Source organism: Equus przewalskii, chromosome 23, assembly GCF_037783145.1.
Source record: "Equus przewalskii isolate Varuska chromosome 23, EquPr2, whole genome shotgun sequence".
NCBI lineage: Eukaryota > Metazoa > Chordata > Mammalia > Perissodactyla > Equidae > Equus > Equus przewalskii.
Genome location: NC_091853.1, coordinates 12823682 through 12845270, shown reverse-complemented (window position 1 = coordinate 12845270; position 21589 = coordinate 12823682). Strand labels below are relative to the sequence as shown.

General features: G+C 37.2%; 1 protein-coding gene across 24 annotated transcripts in view; it reads right to left on the bottom strand.

Annotated features, from left to right (window-relative positions):
• Positions 1–3613: 3613 nt before the first annotated feature.
• The window catches only part of RALGPS2 (Ral GEF with PH domain and SH3 binding motif 2), a 156177-nt gene continuing 138201 nt past the window's right edge, over positions 3614–21589 (bottom strand). For all 24 annotated transcript variants that reach the window (XM_070591645.1, XM_070591658.1, XM_070591646.1 and 21 more), the window contains 4 exons: positions 21268–21360; positions 14301–14406; positions 11970–12061; positions 3614–9250 (listed from right to left, as the gene is read on the bottom strand). In XM_070591645.1, coding sequence (XP_070447746.1) covers positions 9221–9250; positions 11970–12061; positions 14301–14406; positions 21268–21360 — 321 coding nt within the window. In that variant the 3' untranslated portion in view covers positions 3614–9220. The remainder of the gene's footprint in view (positions 9251–11969; positions 12062–14300; positions 14407–21267; positions 21361–21589) is intronic.

Genomic DNA, 21589 nt, shown 5'->3' with positions numbered 1-21589 from the left:
AGAGATGATTTGGGTTAGATGCTACTGGAGATACTCCACTCCCACAACTTAAATTAGGCTGGAAAGCTCACTACCTCCTTCAGAAACAAGTATACACTGATGGTTTCTAAATTGCTGTGGGTTAGTGTTACTTGAGAAGTCCTCTTCATCGCTTCAAAACACACAGCTCACTGTTACGAAACGCTCTCATCATTTGATGTGTCCCCTTAACTGTCCTTTTCCCTTTTCTGTGAGTTCAGACAGAGGAAGTAGGTAAAAGCAGCCTGAACTGTAACAGAGCGACTCAAGTCACCCTCAGACAGTGGGATGGGCCCCAAGGAAAGTCCCTCTAATGTAGAAGGACCTCTTGCCAGCAGTCGGCTCAAACAAACGGCATCTACCGACCATTTTAACTGATGTGAAAAGAGAACATAAACCTCTTCTTAAAGAAGGAAGAACGAGAAACCAGAAATGAGTCTTCTTTTAAAAGGCGAATCAGTTTTAATTTAGCAAAACTAAGGAATCACGTGAAATTTATGTTACCCAAGTGCAGTAAATTATCTTGATTTGGAATGAGACACAGAACTTCACTAGCTGGCTAGTTAGGCTAGAATCAAAGGTCTCAATTCAAATTGCACCAGCCCACACTTGGCAATTTTTCTTACGTTGTCATCCCAAAGACCCAGGGAGATGCCACCACACTCAAAAGTATAGTCATTTATCACTTTCAAAATAGAAATTCCATCCCCATATTTGTATGGTTGTTAGGACTTGTTAAAATGTGCTTTAGGTTGCATAAGGTCATAAAACATGGCTAGTCTAGAACTTAGTGCCTGGTAGAGGATCATCGATTAACTGATTGATTGTACTTACTGTCAATTGCTTAGGATGGAAGAAACTCACAGTGAATCTCCAGGTTTTTCTTCCACAGCTAATGGAAAAGAGTTCTGTTTTTACATTAAAATCTCAGAATAGTTTCTGGCAATAAAAACAGCAGCTTGCTTGTCTGTCTTTCTTCTGCAACAGCTTAATATAGATGCTAATGGTTTGTGAATCCAAACTGGATGAAAAACTTGGCTTTGAGAATTAGGCAATAACAAAGCAAATTCAGCAACTGTTCCTTTGGGTCGAGCTTGGGCTCTAGGCAAATCAGCCCAGATCAAATTCATACTTTACTGTGCATGAGGCACTGTCCTCAGAGTCTGATCTACCAGATGTGGGGTGGTGTTCAGAAGTCATGGTTTTAAACAGCACCCCATGTGGGTGAAACACTGGTCTTAATAACTAACAATAATAAATGGGGCTTCATTTACAGGGGGCTTCTCTTCATGTTTTTCTCTACTTGCCACTATGTCTGTGATGAATATACCTGGCTTATCTCTTCTCCGTTCACTGTGACAACTATGCAAAGACCCCTCTCTTGTTCTATGTAAAATTTCCCCTTCACCCCCATCCCACTCCCCGCACCTGTCTCAGGAGCAGAACTGGTAGGTACAGAGTGTGTACACGGCACTGTCTCTGACCCTGACGGTGCGTCTGACGTGCTAGCCCTGCTCTAGGGGCGTTAGATGTAGGAGCTAAGTTTAGCCTTACAATCTATGAGGTGGGTTCCGTCATTGTGTACATTTTACAGACGACGAACTTGAGAAAGAAGGTTAAGTCACCCGCTCAAGGTCATGCAGCTAGTATGTGATCCAGTGTTGGATTTCTTTTTTTGCTGAGGAAGATTTTCCCTGAGTTAACATCTGTTGCCAATTTCCTCTTTTTGCTTGAGGAGGATTCACCCTGAGCTAACATCTGTGCCAATCATCCCCTATTTTGTATGTGGGATGCTGCCACAGCATGGTCGCTGATGACTGGCCTAGGTCCACGCTGGGACCCAAACCCGGGCTGCCAAAGTGGAGCACGCCAAACTTAACCACTAGGCCACCAGGCTGGCGCTAGGATTCTTAATTCTTATGTTCTTATATACATAATTTCCCTAAGACCGCCCAAATGCTCTCTGGCCCGGCATCACTGGTTTACACCCGTGCCTGCATGTATGATTCCAGTTTTTCCTGGCCTCACCATAACTGGTATAACCTGATCTCTAATTTTCACCAGTTTGATAGATGTACTGTGACAGCTGTCTGATGACTTACTTTGCATTTCTCTACTAGTGAGGCTGAGCATCTTTTCACAGATTAGCCACACAGGCTTCCTTCTATAAATTGTTTACTCATATCCTTTAGCACATTTTTCTACTGAATACATTTTCTTACTGACTTGCAAAAATCTCTTGTATATTCTTGACATGAATCCTGTGTTTTAGAAACTTCAAGTATTTTCTCCTAGTTTATCACCTTACTTGCAGTTAATATGACAAGAGAATTATACTGGACAGACCATTAGAACCAGATAAGGAAGTCCACTAAGGCCGCTGGATATGGGCACTAACAAAAAAATCAACAGGAGCCCTACACATGAGCAACAGCCAGTGAGGAAACGCACCAGGAAAGGTCCTATTAATAGCAGAGACAAAAACCAGCTCAGCTAGCAGAAAACTAGTAAAAGATGTGTGAAACCAGAAGGGAGAAAATCGTAAAACACTCAGGGACATTAAAAACCCTAAATAAGGGGAGAGACATTTCGTGTTCATAGATGAGAGGAATAAACTTTTCAGAACTGTTAATTCTCAAATTAAGCTATAAATTGAAGGCAATTCCAATAAAAGTACCAATGGGGTTTTCACTGAACACGACACACTGATCCTAGAATTCACAGGGAAGACAGAAGGGTCAAGACCAGCTAAGGCAAATCTGAAGTACAATGTAATCACCTCACCAGATAGCTAGACTTAGACAGCGACACAGAAATGAAGGCAATATGGTCCTGGCTCAGGGACAAACAACTAAGGAAACGGAAGGGAACCCAGAAACTCGGCAGGCATATATGGAAACCCATGTAAGACAAAGGCGGCACCACGTTGAGACAGAGACGGGCTGACCCCATCAGAGAACTGTCACTCAATTTTGGTTCCAGCACAGGGACAGTGAAAATTTTCAAAGGCTACTAGAGAGGTGAGAAAATTGTTGAAAACTGAGTTATGCTTTGCCCAAACACTGGGTGTTCGGTCCTGTCTGGAGGTTTCCCAAGTCTTAGAGGTAAGCTCATGTGGAATTCTTAGGGCATAACCAACACTCCAGCCAGTGACTTACAAGAGACTCGACACAGGTACTTCTGTACTTCCAATTTAAGGCTTCACAGGCAGGAAGGCGCATTCTGTTTACAGAAAGGGTAAAATGTGAAAAAATGTCATGTCTCAGAATTCATGAAATACAGTGTTAGCAAAGAGGGCCTCTTTGGGGACTGCTCATAGCATGTCACAGACTTGGAGTGGGGAGATGGAGTGGGAAATATTATACCCTTGACCCTATTCCCCAAGACCCCATCTGTCAGCATGCCAGGGTGCATCCTTGTTCTGGGACAGAGAAGAGCCCATGAGGTTTACCCAGGCAGCAGCTTCCCATACCAACAAAAACCTTGCCGACTATTTCAGGAGGAGGAAAAAAATCAAGTTAGAGCATTTATTTAAAAGCTAAGGATATAATGACAAAAATGTAAATATGGTAACAAATTATCCCCACACAATCTATATTTTTAAGTAATTTATTTCAATAGAAATATTTCAGAAAACGGTACTTAAGTTCATTTTAAGTTAGCGTATGCAAACACACTGAAGATCTCACACTCACATTTGCATTTTAAACAGAAACAAAAAGCGAGAGAGGAACCAAGCTGCACTTGCCTCAGGGAGGCCACAGTGCAGTGGAGCCGCGATCGCTGGAGTGCCTCAAGTTAACCGGGACAAAGAGAACAAACATGGCTTGTGTTTCCCTGTACATTATCATCATTGGATATTTATCCCCACAGATGTTTATCTTCTTTAGATTACATCATGAAGGATGTCCCCCCTCCCCTCTCCCCCACCTTGAGTAGGCTGGAATGGAAAACAATGAATTTGTCAATAATCCAGGTGTAGAAATTCTTGAGAGTCTGGTGACTTATTATCAGCTACTCTATCAGACCTAATGAGTCAATAATTACTGGGCTATATTTGTGAGTAGTTCTAATAGGTGATATCTTCAGGGGAACTCAATACTTGTTACCTGGAATCTAAAATACTTATGAAATTTTCTGCTTGTCTGTTAAAAAAAAGTTCAATCCCAAAGCACTCTAATTATGTATTCCTTTAACCCCATCACCACTTTGTAGTCCAAATGACTAGAATTAAAACTGAAATTCTGCTAATGACCCTCAAGGACCAGTTAACTTTTCATCTGGCTTTAAAGACTGTGTCTACTTGCCTGCTCTGGAACACACTAGCCCTTTAAAAAACGTGAAAACAGTATCTTGACTCAGTTGAACAACAGTAGTTCCAGATCTTGCAATCATCTCAAAGCAGCAAAATCTTGCCAAGCTATGCTTTTACTGAGGAAGCTTGTTTAGTCTCTTAACTTGTCCATAATTTATATGTTGGAGTTGTTTTCACTTTCCTGCGCTAATATTTCCGAATAAACAATAACTGGTAGGTTAAGCTTGTTTGTTCTGAGTCTTATTTAAATATAAGAATGTTCTGGACAAAAGGACTCTCACTACAAGATTTTAGTAGTTTTAATAAAGCCCAAACAAATCTTTCTGGCTATATTGTACTCTTTCAGGGATTTTTCTGAAAGCCCTTATAATTAAATCTATGCTCAAAACAACATCAGTAACACAAAATAAAAATAAACTCAGCTAGATGGATGCTCTTCAAAGCTGTTCTTAAGAGTTTATTTGGCTGGGTTTATTTTTAATTTCCTACCCTGGGAGGAGAGGAGCAGGGAGGGAACTTGTCTAAAAAGACTCAGCGCCAAGGAGGGCTGCACCATTACCAGAGGTATCTGTACAGACTTTCTGGGAGTTGCTGTGAGAAAGAGTAAGCTGGTGGCGAGAGGGAGAGCACACACTCCTGAAATAAGAGGAGAAAGAGGGCAAACGGTTGTCACACTTGATGCCCTAAAGTTGGTCTTCGAATTGATAAGGCACTGACCAAATTTCCCCCACACTACAACTTGAGACACCGGTGTAATGCAATTGTTTTCAATAAAGCTTAAGAGTTTGCATGCACAGATCTCCTTCATTAGAATCCTCTAAATAGAAACAAATGGTCACTTTAGACACAAGCCATTTTTAGGGAGGCGAAACCAAAAAGTACTTGAATCATTTTGGAAAGGTTGACTTCACAGGGAAAACTATTATCATCGATGAGATTAAATAACAATGTTTGTATCTCCAAGCTTAGAAAAAACAGAATACCATTCTGGTTGTAAAATCATAAATTTACTATGTTTGAAAGAAATAATACAAAAGAAGAGAGAAATTAAAAGCAAACCCTACAAGATCACTGAAAAAGACAGACAAACCTCACCCTTGCTTGATACCATCTACTCGTGCAACAGCAGTACTACCGTTCCACCAGAGACAGGGAGATTCATGCTCATTTTCAAAAAGGGACCCAATTATTTCAAAAGCCATTGAAGCAGACGATTCCTTTCATTAAAGATCATCTTCCGTTAAGCAACACTGGTACCCCTTGTTTGCAGAAGATAACATGGTGATTTCAAAACTGGTTATAAAGGAATGCGCCTCAAAAACAGGAAGGAAATCCATAGAGGATATATTATTTTAAACAGTTGATGGACTAAATCTACCATTATTATTGATTTCCAATCAATACAATGTCCTATAGCTTTGTTTTCAGTAGTAAAGGCATATAGCTTACAGATCTAACCTAAAAAAAAAAAAAAGACTTCTGCTCAAGTCATTTGGCCAGGTAAATTCTAGGAATCCCAAGAGACCGAAAGGCGAGGCTGCTCTTAGAGGGCCCCGGTTTCAACTAACGTGTGGAGTGTATACACTAGACACTGTAAACATTTTTCCTTCTGCAACAATAGTGCTCTTTGGGCTCCTTTATAAATCTTCTAGAGGAGGAATAAAGCCACTTACAAAAACTTTGCAGCTATGGACACCCCAACTCTTGACACACAGAAAGATCCAATACCGAAACAGTCATACAGAAGGTAGTGCAATAGTCATATGGCGTTTTCCACACGGAAAACAAATTTGTCATTGAAGCACATGCCTAGGGAGAAAAAAAAATACTCAAATTGTCTGGATCCCTTTTTGTAATGTTTACACAAATAATATTTACATAGTGAAGAAAAGAGATTAGGAAAGTGTGTTTGATCAGTTCTTTCAATTCCTACAGTTTGGAGGTTACACTAAAAATAATACCTCTGAAAATAAGCAGCGCCCAAACACAGAAGGAGCACGAAGCCAAAAACAGTGCTCTGGAAGGTCGTTACACAGTTACTTTCATAGTTCTAGTTCAAAAGCTGTCATGCTACCCCCATGTGAAAAATAAGCTTCCATGTTCAACATAACTGTTAAAAATGATATGCGCCTCAAATGGTGTTTTGGTTAGTATTATACACTACTATACCAGGCTGTATCATATGCCAATCATTATGCTTATCCTATCACAAACTAGCTTAAATTTAAATTATATTGGAATTTCTAACTAGTTCTTCTTGGCTATGAGAGAAACAAATGAATTTAATATTGATGGAAATGTCCAGATTTCAAGTCATTAATTTACTAATTTATTAAGGGTAGACCTAATAGGAGGACAAAAACTTCATCTTCACACTACCTAATAAACTACCCAAATATTTAATATATTTTGGTGACATATTTTCTTTGCTTGAATTATTATTAGATATAATTTGGTGAATTAGAGATAAAAAGCTCACCTATACTATGTTAGTTCTCACTGGTTTCCATTTGCCTCAAATGCTAAAATAATCTTAAAAAGCAATGACTAAGATTTTGAATGGACGAATTTGAAGACAGAAAAACAAGGGCGACGTCTACTGCACAGTGACGTTAAGAGTTTCATTCAGTCAGAGGCCACAATTATACATATGAACTATTAACCAAATCTGAACACTATTTCTCACTCTGTGCAAGCACCCATTAACATTTACAGCTGAAAATATCAAACACATCTTCCAGTTTAGCTCTCTCTTTGGCAAAACTGTGTCATGTCAGGCTCTGACTTCCAGTTGCATATCTCCACAGATATGGTTAACCTGCAACATATCTATTTTAGCTTATTTATGACAAACAAAATAACAACAGTAAAAAATCCACAGGGTTCTCAACCACAATATTTTTTAAAAAGCACATACATTTCTGAAGAGAAATAAACAAATTAAGGAATTTTTTAAACAAAGCAAAATAAAAGTAAGATGTGCAAGGTCTACATAGTAATACTGCTGGCTATGCAGATGGTGTCTTTCTATGTACCCAACGTGGGTTAAGCTTGGGAGGTCATAAACTGAAAAATCATCCAGTACAGGCAACATTTTGCCTTCTCCAGCCCATGTCACTTTTCATAAACCCAGAAATAATGGTATTTTTAACTATACTGTATGAGAGAAATATCTGAACTCTTAATATCCTTTCCAAACAGAAAACTAAATTTACAAACTTAGTACTCAGAAAAAGCTCTTTTATTTTCCCTTGGATAGATTTTTAGCTAATTATTCTGTGGGCAATATTTTCTTTTTAAGTTTCACAGATTTAAGAGTGAAATACCTATGATGAAAAAAAGGTATAAAATTCTCTAAGAATACAAATATGAGAAATTTTGTGTGAGGCCTAAAGTAACAGAATTAGAAGACATCAGTCAAAAAGCATCTTACTCTGGGCCACTGCTAAAATTACGATGCCTCATGAGTTTACAACACCTAACACGTAGCCTTTGTCCAAGTGCCATTTTTTGCTAAAATTCTAAGGCATCTCACTTTCAAACACTTTTTTCTTTTCGTAATTCAACATTTATTTTGGAAGTTATATCTGTTACTGCATAGAAGAGCTCTCACAAAACTGCTTGGTCAACTACTGACAAAACATGGTTTTGTGGTAGAGACCTACAGTAAGTTTTCAGAAAGATGTTTTGTAATAAAGGAAAGTTGTGTAAGAAGGAAAGTTTTGATACCTAAAATTCCCAGAATCTCAATCTTTCACCTTTTTCCCTTTTAAAATTATTTTGTATGCTTTACAATAAAATACATACATACATATACACGTGGAATCTCTAACAAATGTGATCTGGAATCTCATATTGAACAAAAAAATGAATATGAATAACAATAAAAAATAACTGGCAATGTGCACGTTAAACACTGTAAAAGAAAATATCCTGAAAAAATTTTAATACATCACATTGATGATAAAAATCACCTGTGACCAGCAGAAGGGATAATCTATTGACGTGAAAAATGTACTTATTGTAAAAGCTCAGGAAAGTTTAGGTCGGGATTGCAGTTCCTACCACGCAGCTCTGTGCTCCAACAATGAACTCACATAGAGGCTCAACCTCAAACCTGGTCAACAGCGGCCATGCTTCCTGAAGCCCACTTGAAAAAAGCGTCTGGCATACGAACACTCAGCCTTTATACCTCCTGCAGGAAATAATGTTCCCCATACAGTACTAAATTTCAGAAGTTTAGTGTTTAAAAAAATCTCCCCTCGCCCAAAACAAAACAACCGCACCCCCCTCCCCAATCCCAAACAAACCCCAACAACTCACATTACGAACACGTCTAATTCCTACACTCGCGCTGGGAGAAGCGAGCGAGGCTGCGACTACTGGAGGCTGAACAAGCCTTCCAGGGGCTGCTGGTAGAATCCCACTAGGTTAGAGCATCTTTACGCCTCAGTTCAAACCAGCTCCTGACGGAACCCATAAGAAATATGTTTTTCCTTTTTAAAGTGTATCTAAAAAAGGCGATTCCCCCCTCCAAAATCAGTACAAAGTTAAAAGAAATGCAAATGAGCTACGGTCTACTCCAAGCACAGCACCGCCAGAAGATTCACACACACTATTTGGTGTTTCGTGTTGGTTTTCCTTTCACTCTTTTAAGGCAGTGGTTTCCACAGGTCAGTTCAGAGATAAGAAGCATGGGTCCATGGCAGTTTGTTTGCAACTCCAATTTGTTCTCTGGGAATCTTTCACTTCATTCCCTGAAATTAGTGCTTTTTGGTTCAGAACTCCAAAGGCTGCGCCGCCCCGGGCTCTTCCTGGCACAGGGTGGTTCACATCAGTCCTCACTCTCACGGAGGAGCAACCGTTCACCTCTTCTTTCTTAGGCTCTTACTCAAAAGTCATCAAGTTTGTAGGAACCTAAAAAATAGAAGTAATACAAACTGATGGTATCTAAAAGTTGTTTTTCAAAGTACTATTTCTTACCTTTCTTTCTTACTTTACGTAAGCCCAAATATTAAAATTTTTGACCTAAATATCTTTTTAAAAAGGAATTTGATACAAGGTCCTGCAATTGTTTATGAACAGTGAATAAAACACACTAGATATTTTTGAGAGAAAAATCACTGAGATGAGTGGATACTCTTTCCAGTAAATTGAAATCTGGATGGGAGAGAGTGGAAACGGTATCTTTCTTATCTGATACAGGGGCTCAGTCGATGTTCACTGAGTGAATAATGGATGAGAAAAGAATAGGCATGGCTCCAGTATGGTGAGATTCTAGACAAACACACCTGTCATGGTTTATTTTCTCATTATATGTATTACAATGAACTCCTACATGCAAATTTCTAAATCCAGCACAGATAATTTTATAACAAACATTACTAAGAATTTCTTTGTTAAATCATCATGAAAATAAGTATGAAAGAATAAACTCATCATTAGATAAATTCTGATCTCCCACTTCCTGACTTTGGAAAAAAAAAAAAATCAATAGGTTATATAACAGTTTGCCACTTACAGACTGGATCAAATTTAACCTGACTTCTTATCATTCTGAAATCCAATAATAATTCTTTGAAATATGAATTATTTTGTTTTTTAAAATTAGTTGATGAGTTTTCTAGTCAAAGACTAAAGACGACTTCACCACATTAAAAAAAAAAACCAAAACCAAAATGCTCTTAACTGTTACCACCAGTTTTCCAAAGCTGTGCCCTCAGCTCTCTGCCAGACATTCACACGTCAGTGTGCATTTCTCTGTCCTTTACAACAGCTTTCACCCTTCAGCAATCTTTTTCTGAAAACCTCATATACTAAAACAAAAAATGAATCTCTTACACGTGTTGGCTTCTGAATGAAAAATTACTTGACAATGTAATCATAACTAGATTGTAAATCAAATACAATACAAACGCCCACGTGCTTAAAGTGTAAATTCCCAGGTCTTGTTATAAGAAACACATATTTAAATAAGGTAAAAGTTTCATTCCTCCTAAGTTGCCCGAATGATGCTTAAGGTGCTGAATTTGAGTCAACTAGAATCTTCTAAAAATTTTCAAATTTCACAGCTTCTATTTATAATTGCTACTACTCTGATTCTTGCAAGTATAGAAACAAATGAACAAAAACCATTTATACACATCTGGTTGATTTGTGCAGCAAGAAGTTCCATTAATACAGTAAAAGAAATTGAACTCCCATGCTGGTACACACACACTGTCTAGATTAACGCTGAAATTTGAGAGTTTTAAAAAATGATGCTGAACACTTTAAGCTACACTTAAAAAAACATACGCATGGAGTTGAGTCCTGAAAAGCTTAGTCTAGGCAAAAGAAGGTCTGTTTCTTTCATTGTGTCCTAGACACTAACTTGACAAGGGCAAGACAGTCATTTTTGCACTAGAGCATTTCATGTCTTTAATGGAGGCTGCTAAAAATGGTACCAAATACTGCTATTAGTCTTTCATATACATTTGAAATAAAAATTATAAGAGAACAAGACCCACTCTAACAATGGGTCTTGTTTAAATGGTTTAAAAAGAAGGGACCTAAAGGAGGAAGACTGTGTCTCACGTCCACCAGTTTTTACTTGTTGGACCCTATGGAGGTAGGTCATTTAGCATCTCTGAGCCCTAGTTTCTCCCTTTACCAAAAAAGGGGTAATAATTTAGGTCCTGATATCATGGGACGAAAAATACAAAATTTTATAAGCTTTATAACTCACATGGTATATTATTCAAATTAGCTACTGATAACACTTATGGCATACCTCTGTATTTCAGTGCCTTAAGTGAATGGTTTTCAAATATATTCAACTGAAAACTGATCTACAAAACGTCTACAGAAATTTCTGTAACTTCAGTTATGTTTATCTTATGCCCACTCTACCAATTCGTGGTTCAACTTCAAATCTGCAACAGAGTTGGGAAAACAACACTATGGATGCATTCTCCTTTGCAGCTGAGGAAGCCTTTGAATTAGACCATCTTTGTTTCCGCAAAATAAAAACAAAAAAAACCATATGGTTTTGGGTTTCACTGCAAACACAGGAACCCGCATCAAGTTGTCAACAGAACAAGCAAAGACGAAGCAGACTAATTCTTACTGATTTCAAGTGCCGTCTAAGTTTTACCCCCTTTAGAGCTACATACCCTGACCTCTCACTCCACTCCACCAACATGGCTACAGTTCCCTATCCTGAACACCTTAAGCTCACTCCAGCTGCAGGGTCTTTGCACTTTCTGTTCCCTCTACCAGAGCCCTTGTTCCCGCTGATCTTCACAGGGCCGTTCCTTATTGTCATTCATGTCAGTGTCATCTCCTTAGGGAGACCTTTGCTGCTCACTCATTTATTTAAACTTGTCTTGACCCCCATCATCTATAGCACATAATTCTACTTTGTTTTCTTTATATAGTTTTCACTCCGAAACTCTGTCATTTGTTCACTTCTTTACTGCCCACCTCCCTCAATAAAACGTGGACTTCATGTCTTGTTGACCGCTGTCAACAAGAAAAAGACAAAATACCACCTCCTCACTTCATTCAGAAAATTAGTCTACTTACTTCTCCTTGGAACCTTTTTAAATATACTCCCGAGTTACGGTCTACTCTGAAGATCAGGAGAAAGGCTCACCTGCTGTCTGTTACTTTGGCAGGCTGCACTCAAGTGCTTAAACCACAGCATTGCATTCATCCTACTGCCAGCTTGAAACTTGTATGAATTTCCTAAAATTAACAAAAGCAAGGGGAAAAGAATAAAAATGTAAGGACTCTGACATAAAATAATTCTGCCAGGTATCAAAGAGCAAAATAAAACATACCTAGAGTTCTTAGTTTCAGAATCCTTCTCTCTAACACCTGATTTTCCAATACAAATAAAAAGAAGAGTGCTCTATGCCACATTCACATGCTATCACTTATTGAGAAAGTCACTGTTTTGCTGCTTATGAATTGGAAGAGAAGTAATCTTATTTGTCTCCTTAAATGTTCTTTACAGTAAGGTATATCTAAATGAAATTGTTTGGTTTCTCCATATTTGTATGTGTGAATGAGACTGCAGAATATCTGTTCTCAATACTACTTAGATTATCTAAATATCAGTAGATGTTAATATTAAGCTTTTATGGGCCAAAATTCTTTACTATGTTTAACACTTAAACATTAGCTATTTAAGGTGATTAAGGATTAATTAGGAAACATCAAGATGCTTCTAGTCTTTAGTTACATTTGTCAAAACTCCTACAGATTTCCAGGTTTATGAGGGCTTTCAGGGAAAATCTGAGGAGGTAGTTTTTTCACTTTTGGGACATTAGAAATTCGTCTGGGGTGCTGTATTTAGCAGACCTTACGTTGACTCTGATTCAAGAGTGACGCATAATAAGGATATTTTATATGGTTATATGTATTAAGGTAATAAACTGAGAAAAGAAAGGATTCACGTACTGGAGGCTGCCCTAAGTAGAGCTTTATTCCCTTTTTTCATTGACTTAAGTCTTCTTACTTCCCAATTCTTACTGAACCTGTCTCTTTCCTTTATAACTGCATTCTATGGCTCAAGAGCCTGGTCTATGTTCAGGCATTATACAGCTTTTCTTGGAGATTTTAAAACTCGAGGACCTTTTTCACTTTCAGTAGCAACCATTTTCCTTTGCCAAATGTTTTATTATTCAAATAATACTGTTTTCCTTGCTGAACTAAGATGCAGACATGGGATCAATCTGAATAGAAGGCGTACCTATAACTAAGCTGGCCATAGCTGTCATTTATCTACTCTCTCCTCCCCTGAAAAAGACCTTCGTACAGATTTCATAAAAACCTTGGCTGCTATGAAACAGTTCTATCAAGCACACTAAGGAAACTGAAGGAAAACAAAGAATTTGTTAAGTAAAGCCAATGAAAATGATCTCCTTTCAAAAGTAATTTTATGAATAATGCCTTTGGGATTTTGGGGGCCTGGGGCTTTGAATTGAGAATGTTGAGTAGAGAGTCCTTACTCAACAAATCAATCAATTTCATCTCAAAACAAGACTAATTTACTATTATTTTTTTCTGCATCCAATATATGTGCTTACTTAAATTTTTACTTAAAATACCATAACATCCTAAAAGTAGAATATCTGTTAATATAAAATACATTCTGAATAAACAGAGGTAAATATAATTGTACAGCCAATAAAAGGTAATATACTATCATTTGAGTTGTGAGTTGCTGGAGCAGAGGATTCTGGGCAGGTATGAAAGAATTTTCTTTGTGGTGCTTATCAATACCCGGCCGCTGTGATGGAGGAAGAGCGGCAATCACCCAGGGCCCCGTGCTGAGGCCCGCCCGGGCTCCACAGCAGGCGAAGCAGTCAGCAGGTGCGACGCGACTCTACAGGCCTAGCCTGCAACTCCTCTCACTCACTTAAAAACTCCTCTGTCAATAGCCAAGAATTTTATTCATAAATGTCTCCATATATTGTAAGCAAAGTATTATAATTAAAATTATACTTATTTGGAAAGCAATTTGAGTCAAATAACCAATTAATTTAATTAAAAGTAGTGGAAAAAAATCATTTAAAGAAAAACCTCTGTCACATTCAGAACTTAAGAGCAACAATTTATTTCAGGGCATAACTGAAGGGGATACTGCACATACGGCAAATCTCTGAGATTCTAAAGTAACAGCGGCCTATAGATTCTTCCTTCCTTTCCTCTCTATTAGCCTTCTAGGGATTACTTGGCCTTTTTATTTCAAGCTTATTCCCATGCAGCAAAGAGAATAACCTTATTAAAATAAGCAATTAATATATTATTAATTGATATCTGAAAATACTGATATCATTATTATGTGACAGAAACATCTCCCAAGAGATAGAATTCTACTACTACGCCCCCAGTAGAGTACTCCAGTTAAACCAGGCTCTGGCTTACGCAAAGTTATGTATACACAGTACCTCAAACTCTAGTCACTCTAATGACTCACCTTTCTCAGAGTCAGTCAGCAAGAAGAGATCTGGATGTTCTGGGTCATCAGCCATCATCACCATCCATCCTACCACAGAGACGTTCTTATTTGATGTTGATTTGAACTGAGAGACAAAAAGATAATTGATGGAAACACAAAATTTATGGCTCATCCTAAGGAAAAATTTAGTGTTAGCGAATTTTGAGTTTCTCCAAGCGAGAGAGGAGATTTTTGACTTCATGCTGGTCAGGCCTGCTCAGGGCCTTTTACTACTCAATTCCATGGAGGCATGCCCTCTTTACACAGTCTCCTACTCTCAAGACCATTCCCAGCTTCAATTCTTCATCAAAACCTAACGGTCCTTGTTGAGCACGATTTGTTAGCGGATCTGATAAATTCATCTAAGTTGTTTTTTCTGTCACCGTGCTACCCTTCGCCCCTTCCGTAAAGAAAACAACTTGGATTTTAACAGAGGTGTTACCCTTTTTCCCAGCTTTATTGAGATATAATTGACATACAACATTGTATAAGTTGAAGGTGCATAATGTAATAGGGGTAGTGTCTTAAACCTGATGATTTCATAAGCCAGCAGGGCTATCAGGCAATTCTTAATAACGTATTCTTATATTTCTCAAAAAAAGGGGTGCTCGTAGCATGCTTGTTACTTTTCCAGTTATTCTTTTTTTTTTTTAATTTACATTTTAGAAATGAAAAAAGCGCTGTTACGAAAGAAGAGAAAATTAGGTTTAAACACATCCACGGACATAATGAAAAAATATTAAATAAAATATTGGCAAACAATCCAGCAGTATATAAAAAAGCTGATGCACGATGACCAAATTGGATTTATCCCAGGAATGTGAGGCTGGTTTAACGTTAGAAATCAATTTTTCAAGAAAGCAAGGTTAGTTCAACTTCAGAAAAATTATTAAAGCAAATCACCATATTAACAGATTAAAAAAGAAAAAAATATGATCAACTCAGTTGATGCAAAATAAAAGCATCTGCTAAAATATAATGCATATTTGGGATAGACTAAGAATAGAAAGGAACTTCCTAATTCAATAAAGCCTATCTACCAACCAACCAAACACCAACGGAAAAAAAGCAGGAAAGAGAAAAAAAAAACCCCAAACCCAAACCCTGCAACACATACACTCAAGGGTGAAATGCTAAGAACACTTCAAAATTAGTACCAAGACAAGGATGCCCACTATTGCTACTCCCATTCAACACTGAACTGGAACACCCAGTCAGCTCAATAAGATAACAAGAAGAAATAAAAGGCATAAAGGTGAAGAAGAAATAAAAGTGCCATTTCAGGGGGCCGGCCTGGTGGCACAGCAGTTAAGTTCGCACGTTCCACTTCTCGGCGGCCCAGGGTTTGCCAGTTCGGATCCCAGGGGCAGACACGGCACCGCTTGGCACGCCATGTTGTGGTAGGCGTCCCACGTATAAAGTAGAGGAAGATGGGCATGGATGTTAGCTCAGGGCCAGTCTTCCTCAGCAAAAAGAGAGGACTGGCAGCAGATGTTAGCTTAGGGCTAATCTTCCTCAAAAAAAAAAAAAAAAAAAAGCCATTACTCACAGATGATATTATTTATATAAAAATCCATCACAATCTACTAAATTAGTAAGAAAGATTAGCAAGAATGCTTGGAAAAGATCAACATGAAAGTCAACTGTAATTCTAAACACTAGAAATACAAAAGTCATTTGTAAGAAAGGTACCTCAGAATACACCTAATAATAGACATACAGGAAAGTACAACAGTTAAAAGACACTGAAGAACTAAATCGATGGAGAAACACCATGAGATGAAGAAAAAGGTTCAATGTTAGAAAGATGTCAATTCTCCCTAAAGTGATCTATAGATTCAGCATCATTTCAATAAAAATTCCAGTAGGGTTTTATGTGGAACTTGAGAAGCTGATTCTAAAATTTATATCTAAGAGCAAAGGACCAGAAATAGCCAAGAAACTCCTGAAGAGAATTAGGCAGACGTGCCCTGCTACACATCAAGACTTAAAAAGCTACTGTAACTGAGACCATGAGCTGCCGGGACAGGGACAGACCAACAGGGCAATGGAAGTCTAGAAAGCAATCTGCGCATATAAGATGCAAATTCATACGACAAGCGTGGGCTCTCAGATCAGTGAAGGAGCATGAACTGTTCAATAGATGGTGCCAGGAAAATTAGTATCCACACAGAAAAATCATGAAAATGAATGCCTGCTTCACACACACACCCCCTCTGACTTCAGGAGATCAATGATTTTAAAGCAAAAGGCAAAACTTTCAATCTAATAGTAGAAAATAATGAGAGATTATCTTAATGAGCTCAGGTTAGAGAGGATTTTAAAACCATAAAGAACCATAAAGAAAAAGATAAATTTTATTACGTTAAAATTAAGAACTCTTCACTAACAGACATTACAAAGAGAGCGAAAAAAAACAAGTCAAACAAACTGGGAGAAGATATTGGCAACACACAACTGTTAACAGATTAGCATCCAGAATATATGAAGAATTTTTACCAATTAGTAAGAAACCATATATCACTCATTAGGCAAAATATTTATCCAGGCATTTTATGGAATGACCAATAAACATGAAAAAATGTTCAGACTCACTAAGCAGTCAGGGGTATATAAATTAAAATCATGAGGTACCACTTCATACATACTCACTAAATTAGCCAAAATTAAAGTCTGACAATAACAAGTCTGGGGAGGATGTGGAACACTGAGGAACCTCATGATGCTACTGGTGAGTGTGTAAATCAATTTGGCATTTTCTTGTGAAGCTGAACATGTGCACTCCTAGGTTTACAACCTAGAGTACATATGCACAAAAATATTCATAGCAGCATTGTTAGATACAGCAAAAAACTGGAAACAAACCCAATATCCATCAACGAATGATGACTAAATTATGGCAGATTCATAAAATGGAAGACTACTCAATTGTGAAAAGGAATAAATGACAGCTATATGCGTCAACAGTGATGAATCTCAACAACGCTAAGCAAAAAAGGTGTTGCTGAACACTGTCCGTGTGAAGCCATTCAGGTACAGTTCAAAAATGAAACAATGTGTTAAGGAAATATATACAGTGAAATTCTAAACAAAAACAAGGCAATGATTAATATGAAATTCAGGACAGTGATAGGCTGTGGGTATGGCTGAGATGAAAGGAAGAGCGTACTACTTGGGAAGACTTGGGCTGTTCTGGTAACATTCTGTTCACGCTGAGTGGAGAGCTATATAGGTGTTCATTTTACTTATTGTTCTTTAAAATGTGCATGAACACTACATATCTTCTTTTGTATGTATATGTTTCACAATTTTAAAATGCGAAAAAGAATGATACAGCACATCACTTTAACATGGGTACTACAAAAATGAAAGCTAAAGGAAGTAAGAAGTTTTAATACTATGAAGAATGAAATTGGTAATACCACAGAACCGCTGATTTGACAGCTTATAATTTATGTCAAAGTGGACGGCATGATTTTCTAATATTCTTTTCCTAACCCTAAAGCTTTCTGCCAATTGTTTCTTTTTCAATTAAAAAAAAAAAGCAACTCAAGTAATATAAGAGCCCTCATACAGAGGGGTGAAGCATGTAGAAGGCAAATGCCCCCTGACTACTAGCTGCATCTGCTCCCACTCCCCAGAATCCACCATCATTTGGAGTGTAGCCCTCTGGACCGTTCTCTACGCATTTACCAAAGACTTTTTTGTTGCTGTTGGTTTTTATATAGTAATAGGTGTATATTTATACTCTAACTTGTGTTTTTCACTTAGTAAATATTTCCTTATTCATAAGTATTTTCAGTGTTTACAGATTTCTGCTATTATAAACATTACAAGAATATTCTTCTACAGATATCTTTGTGCACTTGTTCAAGGATTTCCATCACATAGATTCTCAGACAAGGAGTTACTATTAAGTTAAATACTGACTAGGGACTGCCTGCCACAAAACAGTACCAATCTAAATTTCTGCCAACCGTGGATGAGAGTCTATGTTTCCATACACTGTGGTCAATGCCATATATCAATCTTTTCAATTTTTGCCTAAGAGTAAACAAACAAACAAACAAAGCCATCCTCTTTAATTTGCATTTTTGATAACTAGTGAGGTTGATATCTTTTCAGGTTTATTACCCATTTATATTTCATCTTATATTTATCTCCCTTTTCCATTTTTCTATCGTTCTGTTTTATTCTTATTGAGTTGTGGAAGGTCTTTATATATGTTACAGGTTTCTTATTCAGGTTTAGTCTTGGCTTTTAAAATTTAACTAATCAAATAATATTAATTTACTCATTATCAATGTAGTGATAAGTTTAAACATATCTGCAAATTTTTTTACAGTAAATATACTTTCATTAAAAAATATTTTAAAAACTAAAGTTTTCATTTTAAAACATTCAAAAATACAGACATAACAAAACAAGAGTCCCCTCCTCTCTCCCCAGTTACTCCACCGTCCCAAGCCTCCTCTGCCTCCTCCCAGGCAGAGAAGGAGAGAGAGTAATGGGACACAGATGTGTAGGCTTCCAGACTTTCTCCTTCTGCATTTATGTACACATATTAATGGGTATATTTTCATTACTGACTTTTTTTCTCTTCCAGCTTTTAATTTTGAAAAGGCTGAAACCATGGAGAAGTTGAAAAAAATGCTACAATTACCCACATACCTGCATTTGGCATTTGCGTGATCTCTTTGAACATTTAAATGTAAGTTGCAGACATCATAACACTGAACTCTAAATATTTCAACATGTATCTCCTTAAGAATATAGACCTATATAACTACAATGTAAGTATCATATCTAAGAAATTTAACAAACACAATCATATAAAGTCCATATTAAAATTTCTTCAATTGTCCCAATTACGACTTTGATAGCTTTAAAAAAAAATTACTTCCAGGATTCAACCAAGGTGCATACATTGCATTTAATTGTCAAGATCTTTAATCTAGAGCAGTCCTCTTGTCCCCTATCCCACTACATCTGCCAAATTTTGTCTTAAGAATCCCAGCCAGTTGTCTTGTAGAACGTCCCACGATCTGGATTTGATTGTTTCCTCATGATTAGATTCAGGTTAAATTTTTGGCAAGAACACCACATAGGCGGTGCCGTTTATATAATACAATTTGATTCTATATCTGTTGCTTATACACAGCTAATATTTTCTTCAAATTTGCACTTTAATTTTGTTTGAAAACAATTAAAAAATTTTTTCCTTCACTGCTTTTAGTTCTGTGCGCTATCTCTTCTATACTAAAACTGATACTAAATATAAACATGGACCTGTCTCTATACCCTCTATCTTGTTCTTATAATTCTTCCTTTAATCTTAACAGTTTTAATTAAAAAAGATCAGAAATACTGTGCAATTCCTTGGCATTCAATTTGATTTCCTCACAACCCACTATGCTCTAATTTCTAAACATTTCATATACGTTATTTGTCAGAGACCTCATATAATTAAAAACCCAAGCTATTGTCATTAATTCTCTATGTATAAGCAGCAACACTAAACACAAAAAGATATTTAACATATGCATTAGATAAATTCAGTTATCCTATCAGTTCCCTAATTTGGCTTGTTTCTAATTAAAGATAGGAAAAAACAAAAAACCTTTCATTTTGAATAGCTACTTCTTTATAATCACCAACTAAGTGAAATCCAACCAAGTGTCTTAAGGTGACTATGTGAAGAGTTAACTACATCTGAAGACGGAGGATTTAATCAGCTACATCACCCTTTTTTCCCCGTCCAGTACAGCAACACTAACCAGAGGCAATCACTCCACAAAACGTTCTACTGGAACTGACCTGTGTAACTTGATCGGTATGTGAGCAGTCAATTTGACCGAATACAAAAAAATACTCTTTTACCTGAATGCAAGGACTATAGCTAAACTATAGCTAACCAACTATATCATAATAGTGAGCAAAAAAGCCAGTGCTTAAGAATTTATATGGTTCTCTTCAGGTACAGTTAAAAAATGAAGCAATGTATTGTTTAAGAAAACATATGGTAAACTCTGAAGAAAAGCAAGGCAGTGATGAAACCCAGGCCAATGACAGCGTGTGGGTGTGGCCAACAAGGAGGGAAGACGATGCTACTTTACAGCACTTTCCACATTTATTTAAACCAAAAATGTGCCCTCTACACCTCTAGTTTTATTAAAGGGCTAAAAGTGTGAGAACAAAGAAGAGCGTAAAAGGACACATTTTTTTAGTGGCTTACCTTTCTTTAGTATGGTAAACCACTTAATTCCCCAGCAAATACGTAATTTAGAAATAAAACTCCTGTCAAAGGGAGTTTATTAACGTAACACGGAAAATTATCCTTCCTTTCAAAGACTCTATCACTGGCACACAAAAACAAAACAGCATGCAAAAAAGACTTCTAGAAAGATTCTACACTTGAAGAAAAGAGCACTGAGAGACTTCTTTTAAGTAATATAAAGCACAAGAAAGTGGACCATAGTAATCATAGTAGCTGTTACTCCCCTCACTGTTGGGAAAATCACTCAATCACAAATTGAGGTGGAAAGAACTTTAGGTGACAATCTCAATTTTTCACATTTTACAGATTAGGAATTAAGATTCCAAGGCAACAGCTTTCAAGCATGTTCTGAACAAGAAACCCACCTTTGGGAAGGCTTTGATGCCGAGATAAATATGTGTAATGTGCAGTTTTGACATTTGCAAAGGAAAAATAGCAATCAAAAAGGAAACTTCACAATATGGAAGCTATTCCAAGACCTTCCTTGAAATGGTCTTACTAAATAAAAATAATTCCATTACAATATTCATATAAGGAACAGGTTTAAGAACTTCTGGATTAGAATATGGGGGAAAAACCCCAAAGAGTTACATTCCATTAGGATTACTTTCTTTACAATCATGAGGAGGCTATGAAACTATGCTAATAATTTAGAGGAGGAATACTTACATGTTTCCTTTCTGTGGCCTTTAGAGATTTGGCAGCATAGTAAAAAAGTTGTGTGCCACACAAAGCTGCCCAATATTTTGTCCAAGATGCTACCTGGAGAGGACAAACACACGAATATACTATTGAAACCCTAATGCCAACGACCTTTAGCCCTACTCTACTTCAGCCATCTTAGCCTAGCTTTAGAGTTGTATCACTTCTGACATCTTTATCTCAAATATTCGTATCATTTCCACTGAATATACTCTACTAGTGCTTATTGACTTCATCAAGAATCCTATCACTTCGTAACATTATCTAGTATTGCCACTGCCTCTTCATC